General features: G+C 59.3%; 1 protein-coding gene across 1 annotated transcript in view; it reads right to left on the reverse strand.

The window, feature by feature from the left end:
- MACROD1 (mono-ADP ribosylhydrolase 1) overlaps nucleotides 1–13,629 on the reverse strand; it is a 141,533-nt gene extending 127,904 nt beyond the window's left edge. The window contains 5 exon segments of the mRNA XM_032357164.1: nucleotides 2,034–2,150; nucleotides 2,700–2,801; nucleotides 13,157–13,244; nucleotides 13,247–13,330; nucleotides 13,332–13,629. Of these exon segments, the coding sequence (XP_032213055.1) occupies nucleotides 2,034–2,150; nucleotides 2,700–2,801; nucleotides 13,157–13,244; nucleotides 13,247–13,330; nucleotides 13,332–13,460 (520 nt within the window). The 5' untranslated portion in view covers nucleotides 13,461–13,629.
- Nucleotides 13,630–13,884: the final 255 nt, after the last annotated feature.

Here is a 13,884-nt window from a genome sequence, read left to right on the forward strand (position 1 = left end):
GACAGAGGCAGGGGAAGAGGCCTCGGTTCATGCCGGGGGGTGCACGAGCATCACAATTTACGCACTGGCACTGAGGTCCCTAATGCCCCTGGCAACCCAGTGAGGGGGCTGTCCACCATCCGCATCCTGCGGAAGGAGAGACGGGAGCCCAGGCACCTACACAGACGGGTCCCCAGAGAGATGCTGCGACCGCTCCCACCCCCAGCCCAGTGCCGCCGAATGCAGTCAGGACCAAAGTGCTATTTGGAGAGCGAAAGGGGCTGACAGTCACGGCACTCAGGAGCCTGGCCAGGCGCAAGGACACTTCAGAAGAGCCATGAATCACACCCACAGCTCCACAGACAGCCTTCGGAGCCCCACCCTGCTCCTACTGCATCCCACCGACACACGACCTTGGTCTCCATCCCTCCCTCCCGGCCTGTCAACTACCCGCCCGGCTGGGAAGGGGCTGATAAGATGCCCCACGTTTCCCTGCAGCCACTTTGCCGCTCATCAAGTAAACTATAGGCAGGGGATCCTCTCCTACCCTCACCCCTGACCCTCAAAGCCACGGGCATGCAGCAAAGCAGATCCACAGGCCTGCAGGATGGAATCCTCAGCCACTGCTCCAAGGCTTGGTCCTCACACCCCAGACCAGCCCTCCTGGGGCCAGACAGCAAGAGGGCCCTTCTCCTCCGGGCCACTAATCCATCTGCCAACCCAAAGTGGCTTGTCTCAACCTCACATCTCCCCAGATGGAAGCACAGGCCTGCTAACAGCCCTCTTCCCTCCCACCCCCATCCTAGTGGCCCCAAGAGAAACACAGCAGGAGCACCAGCAGAAACCTGAAGAGGATCGAGCTCCCTCTACCCTAAGTCGGGACTCCTGCCTTTGTGTCACTGGTCACCTGTGCGCCGAGACGGGCAATGTGGGGGGAAGGGGACACCTGTGTGACTGCACAAACAGGCAGAGACATGCAGAGCAAATGCCACAGCCAGAAACACAACCCGGATCACGACAAGCAGGCCTGGCTGGGGCAGGCCGAGCGGCTCTGTCTCCCCAGGTCCCACAAACTCAGCCCCTTACCAGGAGGAACATCAGCTCCGCCAGGTCCCAGGGGCACTCGACAACAACAGGACAGGTCTTCCCCTAGCCAGCACTGCGGTCAGACACAATGGTCACCAGGACAAGGACAAGGAGGAGGAGATCTGAGATGCTCCTGGGGGAGAGGGGGCAGGTGCTGAGACTGCACAGGTGGGGAGGTGGCAGCAAAACGAGGCTTCCCAGAATAAGAGGCTCTGCCCACGTCTCCAGACGTTTCTCTACGGAAGCTCCTCTCCGTGAAGCTTGGTAAGCAGGCGAGCAAGGGCTGGGGTTCAGCCTCCACGGGCCCTTGTCCCACGAACCGCCTGTGTACCAGGTAGACTTGACTGTCCCTTGACACCCACTCTTGACCTTGGCCAGACAACCACAGTCTGGGAAGAGAGCACCCATCTTCCTTCTGCCCCAGGAGGGGAGAGAAGAGGTTTGTCCACTCATCACAGTAAACTGCCAAGCCAGCCGGAGCCCCGACAGGAAGCTGAGCCTTGGGCACCAGGGCCTCTGCCCCCACCTTTCCCTTGACAAACCCCCTGGCCTGTGCCAGGTCTGCAGGGGGGGCATGGCAGGCAGGAGGCAGAGGAGGGGGAGTGGTGGGGGGGTGTCTGCAGCCCCTGGGGTCAAACCGCCCTGTTCTGGCCTCCGCCTTCCTGGCAGGGCAGCCCGGCGCGCTTCCAGCCACGCGCTCTTCCTTCCTGGCCGCTAATGGGTCTCCGAGCAGCAAGGCAGCTCGGCCAAGGCGCCCCCGACATAGCAGGTCAGGGTTTCAAGGGAAAGGAGTCTGTGCAGCCAACACGCTGGGCTCCTGTGGCGCCAGCACGCCCTCCGCCTCCAGCTGCCCGAGCCTCGCTGGAGCCAGGTGGCGTCCCCCCATGCCTGGCTCAGCAGACTGGAGCAAAGGTGACAAGGCGGCCACCCAGGTCCCTGGCTCAGGCCGGCCAGACGCCCCCACTCACCGGCGTTGACGATGGCGTCCACCTCCAGCTTGGTGATGTCACCTCGGAACAGGGAAATCTTCTCATTGAGCTGCTTGTCCTTCTTGTACTTGGGCTCCTCCACCTTCGCGGTCACCCCTGGACCAGCAGAGGCCGAGGGACGGGGGTCAGAGAGAGGCCCTCACTGCACAGTGACCTCCATCCGCCCCCCTCCACCTCCAGAGGCAGGGGACTGGTGACACGGGCACTGGCCATCCACAATGATCACGCACCTCTCGCTCGAGGCACACCCGTGGTCCCCTTGAACCTTCCCGAGGAGGGATTAATGTCACCCATCCCCATTCTACAGACGTGGAAACTGAGGCCTAGGCAGATGAAGTAACTCGCTCTGGGTGATGGGCTGTCAGGCCTGCAGTGTGCAGGACTTCCCACAACTGTGAGGAAGCCGCTCACAGTTGTAACTGTGAGGTCGTGGCTCCCAGACTCAGTTTACCCAACAGTACAATGCAGATAAAAACCGAACCCTCCTCAGACCCGGTTCGTAACTGAAGTGCCCCCCACACAGCAAGTGCTCCATGCGTGCTGCTGCCATTCTTCTTGGCGTGGTCGGTATGAGGCACCCGCCACACGGGGCTGATGAGGCCACCCACCAAATGGCCACCTGCCCCTCCCTGGCGCAGGGCCTACCTTTCGCCGTCTCTTTCCAGGTCGGGATCTTCTTCAGCCTGATGAAGTCCCTGCAGAAGTAATGTTCCTCCCGCTGTTTGTCACTCAGGCCCTTCAGAAACGCTGCAGGGGTAGGATGGGGCAGGCAGGAAGGAGTGTCAAGGCGGGCAGGGAGAAGGGCGGCCCAGGGGGCTTCTCTCCTGCCCCCGTGTCTCTCCCCTCCTCACCCGGACTCTCTCCTCATCCAAGGATGGGAGCCAGCCATCCACGTCCACATTACGGGGTGGGGGAGGTTGGAGCTAGGAGGCCCCTAGACCATCCGGCCCGGCCCTCTTTGTTCAGGAGAGAAACTGAGGCCCCAGGGAGACAGAGGGCCTCTCTCGGGTACCCCAGACCTGAGTTCAGAATGCAACTCTGCCCCTTTCCGGATGTGTCCGCACCTCTGGGTCCCTGATTCCTTCGTTTATAGGCTGGGGATTAAGAGGCCCCTTACGGAGTAACTTCGCGCTGACTCAGTGCACATAAGGAAAACAGGCTGGTGGCACTGGACGAATTATATTCCCAGTTACATCCTCAATGGGTGACGTCATCACCATGGTTATTTGTAGGCAGCAGGACACGTGGGACAGGACAAACATCCTCAAAGAGCCAAAGAACCAAGCAGATCTGGTGCCTGTTCACAGCCTCCCCCACTGCCCCTCAGCACTGGCAGAGAGGTCCCCACAGATGCCCGGCTGGCTTCTCCCAGTGTGCGCCAAGGGAGCAGCGAGAATTGTCTCCATCTTACTGATGAGGACATGGTCACACAGCTGGTGAGTGGGGAGCCAGCCCCCCACCATCTGCTCACAGACTCTGGGTCCACCAGACCTGGTGTCCTTGCTCTAGCCCTGCTCCCTGGGCCTGGTCTTCCTTTTGGGTGGCCCAGGGACCCCTTCCAAGGTTTCCCAGGTGCACAGAGGTCCAGGCTTCTGGCTCGCGGGCTCCCTCTGCCGGCCTGATGCCACCAGGCACCCAGGCTCTCAGCCTGGCCTTGGGCTACCCTAGACCACACGCTCCCCAGATAGAGCGGCCCTCACTGACCACTTATTGGGGGGTGGGTGACAAACAGCAAAGGCCACACTCAAGGAACTCAGAAATCATCAGAAAATGTGCAGAGGTGGGGGGGAGCAATTAGGGGGCTCGGTGGAAGAGGAAGGGTTTGCCTCCCGGAGCCTTCTGCGGAAAAGACCTCAAAGGGCAGATGTTCGAGACCGGCGGGTCCTTCACACATGCCCTCCATCTCGCAGAAGCCAGTCCATCCAAAGCCTCTGTCCCTCCAGGGTGCACGAGGAGCAGGGAAAGGGCCCGGCTCACAGTCCAGCTCAGATTTATGGCTGGCATGATTCTAAAAAGCTCGCAGCATCCCAAATCTGCTTCAGCTGGGGCTCAGGCCAGAATTCCACGGTCTGGCAGCCACTTCCGACCCTCTTCTACAAACGCCTACGACGCGCGAGTCCTGCATACGGTACAAGGACATAACACTCACTGAGGCAGACGTGGTCCTGCCCCTGGGAACCCACCATCCAGCAGAGGACACGGAGGCTGAGCAGGCCAGCGGCCAAGCTCTGGGGACGCGCAGGGGGCGGGACAGGAGGCAGCAGCAACGGCCGGCCTGGGGCTTCTTCAGTGAGACTCCGAAGAGAAATGGGAGGTAGCCGGGGCAGGGAAAGGTGCTTGACCACCTGAACAGTATGTTCAAGGTCATGGGTGAGTGAAACTCCGGGCGTGGGGCAGAGGGCGGGCACTGGGGGCTGTGACGCTGTGAGGGGGTGGGGCCCACTGCGCAGTCGCCAAGGCTGTTGAGGCCTGACTTCATCCCAGGGGCACCTGAATCAGATCAAAGATGCTTTCACAGGGGCGCCTGGGCAGCTCAGCTAAGTGTCTGCCTTCGGCTCAGGTCATGATCCCGGGACCCTGGGGTCGAGCCCCACATTGGGCTTCCTGCTCAGCGGGGAGCCTGCTTCTCCCTCTCCCTCTAGTGCTCTGCCTGCTTGTGCTCTCTTGCTCTCTCTGTCAAATAAATAAATAAAAATCTTTAAGATTAAAATCTCTCCCCACCCATGGGGAGCCTGGGTGGCTCAGTGGGTTAAAGCCTCTGCCTTCGGCTCAGGTCATGATCTCAGGGTCCTGGGATCGAGTCCCGCATCGGGCTCTCTGCTAAGCAGAGAGCCTGCTTCTCTCTCTCTCTCTCTGCCTGCCTCTCTGTCTACTTGTGATCTCTCTCAGTCAAATAAATAAATCTTTAAAAAAAAAAAACAAACTCTCCCCACCCCAAGCAGCGCCACTTTCATTCTAAGAGGCCAAGGTACCCAGTGTGGATGGTCCCCTCTGTCACTAGTGTGTCCTGAGGCTCACAGCCCATCTCCCTGCTCCCCTTTCTCAAGAGGCTACCTTCCCCACTGGACACGTGACCCCACGTACACTCTGAGTAACAGGCCAAAGGCTCTTTTCTTTGGGTGCTGGGGGAGGGTGCTGGTATCTGTTAAGCGCTCAAGTGCTTCTCCAAGCCTTGACTACCCGATTCTGTAAAGTGGGAGTAAAGGGACCTCCCTCTGGCTCTGAATGAGAAACAGAACAGGCTTCCCTGGGTACCTAGCGAAGCTGGCGGGCGAGGAACAGACTCGGGAGGGGAGGCCGGGCTCCCTGCAGCCCCTGCCTGTCCAGGGCCTGGCCAAGCAGGGGGGTGGTGGGACGGCTTGCTGGAGGCGGTACCTCTAGCTTCTCTGCCCTCCCCCAGAGGCTGCACACCGCTGGAGAAGAACCTCATCACCAAACAGCAGGCTCCCTCTAAATTCCCCATCCCCTCCTCTGGCCGCCCCCTCTGCCAGGCGGCTCCTGACCCTGCGTGGGAAGTTCTTCCCCTCGACCTTCTCCCCTTTCCCAAGCCTCCCCAATTGTCTTCCAGATGCGACCTCCTCCTGCCAACTGGGAATCCAAGCCCGGCTCGCCCTCCCTCAGCCCAGGCGGCTGCTCCCTTCCAGGGGACTCACTCCTCCGTGTCTGCCCTCAAACACCCTCTCATGCCCCCTCTGTGTCTCAAGGTCATAAAGCCTCCCTCAACCATGGATTCCGCACCCCGCAGCTGTGGCCTCCTCTCTCCCTCCCCCACTGCCCCCACTTCCTCCCTCCTTCCCATGCTCCCCCAAGCCCTCACCAGCCTGGCCCCAGCTCTCCACCAAGGCCAAGGTCAGAGACACCACACGGGCCCCGTGGCCCTCTGTAGTGTCCCTTCTGTCCTCCCTTGTGCACTCAGGAACCCACCCCCCATCTTCCCCCTCAAGACTTTACCTCTCCTGGATCCGCCCCCCTTCACTGGCCCTCCTGTCTCCTTGCTGCCTCCCTTTTCTTAGTCTGTACCCTCCCCCTCATCCTGACATCAACCCCAAGCATTCTAAACCCTCTTTCAGCTAATGGTCTAGGGCGCTACACCACCAGCCCCTCAGCTCTCAGCCGGGCATCAGGCACGGGCTCCTCAAGGCCCACTGCCTGCTCTCAACCTCAGACTTCCTCGTGTGCAAAACTGAACTTCCAACTCCTTTCCCCATAATGTGTTTTTTTCTCTCCTTCGTTCTTCTGCTTCTCAATGAACAGCCCCAGATTCTGCTAGAACCCCAAAATGAGGGGAGTCCTTTTTCTTAGTCTCCTGGTTCCATCCATCTGTAGGCTGTTGGATTTATCCCCACGATACCCCCAAAACCAAGCCTTCTGCTCTTCCCAGATAGGGGCCAAGCCATGATGACTCCCTAGCACCACCCAGAAGGCTTCTACACACCGTGGACTCCCCATGTCCACCCAATAGTCTGTTCCTCACTCAGCAGCCCAGGAATCTTTGGGGCAGAATTCTATTTAAAGCTGTTGAAAGCTCAGTTCAAAGTCCAAGCCCTTAGAGAGGCCCACGTGGATCCCTGCGGCTCCGCCTCCTCTCCTCTGTTTGCCTCCCCACAAACTAGCTCTCCCGCCTACACCTCTGCAGCCCTGGCACATCACTCACCTTTCAGATCGTCCCACAGCCAGGCCATTCCCCACCTCAGGGCCTTTGCACCTGCCACTGCTCTGGTCTGACCTTCCTTTACAGGCCTTCCCCACTCTCAGAGTAGTCCCTCCCCTACCAGCTATACTTTATTCCTCACTTGACCTTGGCCTCTTGGGGATCAGGGTGTTTACGTTGGATGCCCACCATCTGGCACAGTGCATGGCATGTGTGGGCATCCATGGGTGTCTGCAGGATGAATCAATGAATGACTGAGCTGAGACCCAAGCGTTGGGGGCATGTCTGCCAAGAGAACAGAGTCGTCCAGGGGGTTGGAGACAAAATATGCAGAAGCCCTGAGGTAGGAGAGAGCATGTGAGTGGGGAAATGGAGAGAAATCAAGAACGGCCAGACCAGAGAGCAAAAGCAGGCTGTGGCAGCCACCTCGACTTGTGGCCTGTCTGAGGAACGGAGCCTGGGGAAGGAACGTCCTACTGTGGTTTCGATCCCTCTTGCTCCTTGGTCCCACTAGGGTTGGGCTCACCAGCTCCTGACATCTCGTTCCTGGGCAGGTCACTTGCCCTCTCTGAGCCTCAGTTTCCGCATCTCTAGAAGAGGGACCAGGCAGGCCTGCCCTGAATGAGAAGGGACTGCCAGGTTATCTCGCAGCTGCGTGGAGCGGAACGCGGTCCTTCCTGCGAGCAAAGACTCGGAGGGCAAAGCGAAACAAGACCAAACTGGGGCAGAGGACTTGCCTTTTGCAACCTGGAGGCATAAGTACGTAGAGGAGCTTTTTGAATTGTTTCGGTGCCCATATTTGTCATCTTGCACAGTTGAGACCAAAGATATGTGTCCGAACCCAGGGCCGGAAAGTGAACGTGCCTGCCATGACGCCGCAGGGGCTGGCCAGTCCGCACCCAGGCCAACCCCACAGGACTCCCGTGTGCAGAGTCCCTCCAGCTGAGTAAGCCCCAGGTACCCCATGGGACTAGTCCGGGGGTCCTGGAAATGGCTAGAGTCCCCTAGCAGATGCCATCTGGCAGAGGGCAGCACCCTGCCTTCCGGAAGAAACAGAGGTATGTCCTGGCCACAGGCAAGCCAAGAGGGGACCTGTCCTCCCTAAGATCCGAGGGCTGATCTGAGTGGCCCACAGCCCGCACAGCCCCCTCTCTCCAGCAAAGTCCAAAAGATGGCTCCACTTCCCCGAGCGGGAAGACAGCCAGAACTTCTGGCTCTGTTACCAGCCGACTGGCGCTGACCTTGGGGACATCTGTCAGCCTGTCCCTTCCAGTTCATGGTCCCCGGGCACACATCCCTTGAAGCCAGCGTGTGGGGCGCCGCGACCTTATCTCCAGAGCAAGGTCGAGGCCCGACTGACCCCTGAGGAGTGACACATTGCACAGGTCTCTGAGTTATGGGGAGGGAGAAGCCAATTCTGATTCTCCCTGGCTCCAAGGAACCAAGGGCCATCCTCATCACCTCGGCTCCATCTGTCAGATAGGCCCCACGTGTTTACAACATTTTCTCCCTCCTTTTGCCAGAAGGACAGATGTAGAGTTAGAGCACAGGCGAGTTTTATTTTTCTTATAAAAGATGTAAAACATATGTTTTAATTTTCTTTCCTTTCTGGAAAGGCGAGAGTATTTCACAGCTCAGTGAGACAGGTGTTGTAAAAAGATGTTTGCAGTAAATTTTGATGGGGTGGCCTGACCCTGGACGAAGCTTCCAGCGGCTCCCGGGCACGAAAGCCGAGCTGGAGGAAGCGGGCTGCGCCAGAACCATAAAGCACTCCGGGCGAACGGGAATTCAATGATGTGTTTTAAGAAGTGCCTTTATGGCACTTTGCTAGACGGTGTTCAGAAAGGTGAGAGCGGCCTGGCACAGAAGGAGCCCCCCCCCCCCCGGAGACGGCTGGGTGGACTGGGCTGATAGCAGCAGGGCTCTGGGAACACAGCAGCAGGGGCATTAATTACCGGGGCTCATGGCACCCCCCGAGACCAGAGTCTCATCCAAGTCCACGGCCCGAGCCACGGGGAGACAGAGCATGAAGCACCTCGAAGCTTTTCTCCTCTCCCTAGGTGCCCCTGCCTCCGCCTGCACTGGGGCGCACCAAGGCTGCTTCCCCAGAATTCAGGTAGGAGAAGCCCCCCCCCCCCCAATTCCCAGGTGAGCCTGCAAGTTTCCCCGGTTCAGTAATCAAATCGGAGAAATCATCCGCTCCCCATGAAACCCCACGGGGGCTGGAATGAGTCCTTATCACTGCCTGGTGCAAAGGGAAGCTGGAATGCAGGCGACCTAGTCTGCAGCACTGGGGGGAGGAAACGTGGCTCAGGATATGCAGGTCATGGGCTCCGGCATCTGAGACCATGAGGGAGACAAGTTTATACAAGCCCCGTGTTGCTGTGGCCCAAAACAGGGCAGAGAGAGGACAGAGGTCCAAGGGGTGACAAGAAAGGGGGTCACTGGAAAACCCTTGGTACACCATGGACCCTTTTATACACCACTGTATACATAATGGTTTCCAGTGTGATCCCAGCACAACCTGCAATCAGGTGCCGGTCGTCCCATTTCACAGATGAGGAAACTGAGGCTCAGGGAGCAGGGAAGCAGTGGTGTGGGGCTGGCCCAAGGCTGATGGCACCAATGCCCGTGCTCTTCTTAGCAGACAGCTCTGCCCCCACTGCAGGTCAGAAGGAGGGTCTATGGCTTCCCCTGCAGTGACACAGCCCTTACACGCCCCCAGTGCCCAACCTTAAGTCCCCTCACATCGAACTGCCTTTAGAGTGTGACGGTTTCCGCAGCCTTGTGACAAAAAGGCACCACCTGTGGGGATAGGGAGGCTTCCCATCACTGAGACAACTGGAGATAGAATTCTCTGACCAGTAAAATCAGATACTACAGAGATCTCCCCAAAGGACTGACGGGCTCTTACCCAGGAAGATCCAGCCTGGTGGTATTTACTTACCCAGAGGGAGAATGGGTCTATGGGTGTGGCCAGTCTGCTTAAGAGGGAGAAAGGGAATGCCTAGGGTAAGGTAAAACTGGGCCATGTGTCCAGAGGACTCACTGGGCCGGGAGCGGAGGCACTCTGCACCCAGAACCCAGCGCAGGCACTCAACAGCATAGAGACTGAACTACTGAGCAAACACCCAAGGAAGGGGATCCTGGGTGGGTGGGTCCGCGCCCTGCAGGGAAGCTTGCCCAGCCTGCCCAGGGTAGTGGAAACCGCTTCCAAAATCATTCAGCCAGCTCTCCAACTGAAAACACATGCTGCCCAGTGAACTTGGGACTATGATCTGGCTTCCACGAGAGGAGGCCCTGCCCAGGCACACTTTCCAGACCCACCACCATATTTCCCACCACAGCTGCCCATCAACCTTCCCACCTACATCAGGCTCTTGTGAGTTTGGTGACTGTGTGCCAGTCTTTGAGACACGATGATCCCAGGCACAGACAGGCATTTGGAGGCCTGGGTAGATCCCCAAGAGAAAGGCGAGCACATGTCCATCAAAGACATGGAGAGGAATAATCCCAGCAGCTTTATTCCCAACAACCTCAAACTGGAAAGCAAAATGCCCATCAACAGGAGAACGGGTACACAAAACGTGGTGTATCCGTACCATGGACTATCAGACGTAAGACGGCAAACTGTCAGTACACCGCCCAACCATGAGCAGAAGGTGTACCGGGACACAGTGTATGCCTCTGTTCGTATGAAGGTCAAGAAGTAGTAAGAGGTACTGATTGCAAAGGGGCTAAAGGAACCTTCTAAGGTGTTGGCAACCTACTGACCACAACTGGGTATTTAGGTAAAAATACACTGACCATATGTTCACCTGAGGTCTGTCCACTTAGACCGGAAGCTCTTCCACTTAGACCGGAAGCTCAAAGTTTAAACCGAAAAGAAGGAAGAAAACTACGCGGGGTCTTCAAGGACCAAAGCATAGAGCCCAGTCAGAAGCAGGGTCCAGCTGATGCAGCTCCCCAGCATGGCAGTTTTAAAAATATGCCCCCAGGGGCGCCTGGGTGGCTCAGAGGCTTAAAGCCTCTGCCTTCAGCTCAGGTCATGATCCCATAGTCCTGGGTTCTCTGCTCAGCGGGGAGCCTGCTTCCCCCTCACCCCCACCGCCTGCCTCTCTGCCTACTTGTGATCTCTGTCAAGTAAATAAATAAAATCTTTAAAAAAAAAAAAATACCCCCAATTCCTTGATCTTTTTCCCTTCCAAAGGTGGAGACTCATTTTCCTCCCCTTGAATGTGGGCCAGACTCCACGACGCCCTTCGAAGCCCCAGCATAAAGCAGAAGAGTCGGCGTGGGACTTGAAAGACTAGGTCACAAAAAGGCAGTGTGGCTTCTGGGTTGGTCTCTGGGGGAAACCGCCTGCCATGTCGTAAGGACAGTCAAGCAGCCCGGTGGATAGACCCCCAGGGTGGTGGGTCTGAGGCCTTTCCCCACAGCCGCTCCACGGGAGGGCGCCCCCCAGCCATCACCGACAGAGACACCCACCCCCCCCAAGCTACTCGTAGGTTCCTGACCCTCAGAGACTAGGAGGTAAGAAACGTTTGCTGTCCCAAGCCTTTGAATTTGGCGGTAATCTGTTACTCAGTAATAGATCACTGAAACACACAGAGCACGCTGACAAGCCTGCTGGGGTCTTCACACCCAAGGTCACCGCTCCTCACACCGTCCCTAACTGGATCCTGGAGCTCAGGTAGCCCCATCTGCCATGGTTTCTTCACAGCTTTGGCCTTCGCCTGGCACCGGCCCACTGGCTTGACCACATTTTCAACTGTTTCCTACCCCTAGCAAAGAAGCCCCTTGAGGGCAGGGACCCTGCCGGTCACTCACAGCACCAGAACGGTGCTGGCCACACTGAAGGTGCTCGGTAGATGAACGAGGGGCGCCCGGCTGGCTTGATCTCAGGGTCGTGAGTTTGAGCCCCCTGTACAGATTACTTCAAAATAAATAGACTTAAAGAAACGGATGAATGGATGGAAATCCCAGCTCCAAGCAGAGGCACCCCAGCAGCCTGGGAATCCCTGGCCTGTCAGCTTCACAAGGTCTGGAAGTTTTCAGGGCCATCAAGGAACGGGAGAGGGCGGGAAGCTGATCCTAGAAACGTGACTGATCCAGGAGCCAGGGGCTGGGCCCCCTGCCTCCCTAGCTCTCTTTCCCACCAAGCTGGCTTGCTGCCCCTGACAGAGAAGGGGAGGCAGGTTCCCTGCGGGGACAGTCCCCCTGCCAGGAATCTCAGCCAGCCCCCTCACTCCTTGCCCTAACCAGGGTTCTAGGGCCAGGGCTGAGGCCATGACAGACACTCTGTGTGCACGCTGAGCCAAGCCAAGGGCTTTCTGCCTGCACTTGAAGATCCCGGTGGAAGAACACAATTCAGGACAGAAGGAAAGTCATCTTGAACTCCACCTCTAGTTCAGAGGAGGCCTTCCCTTTAGCCCCACCCTCCCCCACCGCCCGAGACCTACCTTCCGTGCTCCATTGGCTGTACCCACTCGGCCACAAAGGCCCAGCCAATGAGCCTTCTCCCCTGTGCTTTTGAAAGGGGATCCAGCCAGCAATGGTTACAAGAGCTCTGGGAGCAGGCTCTGAAGGGCAGGGGCAGCTGGCTGAGCTTCGGGCCAGACTACTTGGGGCGCTGCAGCAGGCTGGATTCCCTGTTCTGTATGAGGGCCCAGGGTCCGGCCCTGGGACTCATGCGGGACCAGGACTCATGACCAGTCCCAGAGTGGGAGGAAATGGCTTGATTCCTGGGGGCGCAGGGTGTCATCGTTCTCACAGACAGAATGCCCCGTCTCTGCCCTGTCCCCCAGCCCTGTGTCCCCCAGGAATGGGGCAGAAACTCTTCACAAGTGGCCAGAGGCCAGGGATGAGGGCAAAAGGGCATTGGATGACTGGCTCAGAGAGTCAGGCCTTCAGGGTAAGGGTAGGTGGAGGTGGGAGCAGCCTGCCTAGAGAGGCCGCTCTGTGGAGCTGTCTGATCCTACCAGGTGGAGACACCAGACCCAGAACTGTCCCCTCAGTCCATTTCCCGCCACTCTGCCTAAAATGCCACCACTTGAGAAACCACAGTGCACAAAGCATGGGGAATTCGGGAGTCTAACGTCAGCTCTGCCAAAACTCTCAGTGACCTTGGCTTCTCAGCTCAGTTTCCCTCCCGTGCAAGGGAGTAAAGTGGCAGATCCTGGATGACCCCTGGGGGTGCCCTGGGACCCGTGCGGGCGGGGTAAGGTCGTCCTCCCCACACTGCCCCGTAGGGGATCTGCCCTCGGTCCCCTCAGACGGAGTGAAGTGGTTTGCGGGGCTGGGTACACGGGGGGCGTGGCTGCCACTGGAGGGGTCCATCCCAGGGCGCCTCTCGGGTGGAAGGCGGTGCTGGTGGCGGTACTGTCCAGCCGGGCAAGGCCCACGTGGGGCCGCCCTCGCCCCCTCGCGCCCCCCTCCTGCTTACACTTACATTTTGCCTCCTTCCAGTCGGTGGAGGTGCTCAGGTCCACCTTCGCCGCCATGGCCAGGGGGGCCCAGGTGCGCACCCCGGCGCTCCTCTCCGCCCCACTGCCGCCGCCCCCCAAGCCCCAACTCCCGCTGGGGTCCGCGCGCCGGGGCTGTCCTCGCCCAGGGACGCCGGGGGGACCGCACGCGGTGCTGCGGGTCCGCGTGGCCCCCGTGTAGGGGCCGGACCAGGGGCGCGGGACGCAGAGCAGCTGCCCCGCCGCGCGCAGCTGTGCCAGGCGGCCGGACACTTGGCTCCTCAGGGACATGAGCAGGCGGCGCGGGGCGGCTCCCCGCCCACTTGGACTCTATTTACGGGGCTGGGAGTCTCTCCCTGATCCGCTCGGGACCGAGCGGCGTGTGCTGGCGGCGACCGGCTCCGAGCCGGCGGGCCGCGCGGCCAGAAACCCCGAGCGCGCCGCTGGGCACCCTGGAACTTGTAGTCCCGGCCGCCGGATGGGCCCCCGCACTCCTATACACACGTGCGCGCCCCAGCCGGGCTCCGCCCGCTCCCCGGCGCCGGGATCGCGTCGGGCGAGAGGCTCCTGCTTCTCCGAGGGTCGCGCGGCCGCCAGGCGCCCGCTCGGGGCTCGCCGCCAACCTCCGGGTGTGGAGAGCCGCCCTCCCGGCCGCGCGGCCCTGGCCCGCCTCTGCCCTCCGTCCCCGGCGCTCGGCGCTCGGTAGCGAACTCGA

This window comes from Mustela erminea, chromosome 9, assembly GCF_009829155.1.
Source record: "Mustela erminea isolate mMusErm1 chromosome 9, mMusErm1.Pri, whole genome shotgun sequence".
Lineage (NCBI taxonomy): Eukaryota > Metazoa > Chordata > Mammalia > Carnivora > Mustelidae > Mustela > Mustela erminea.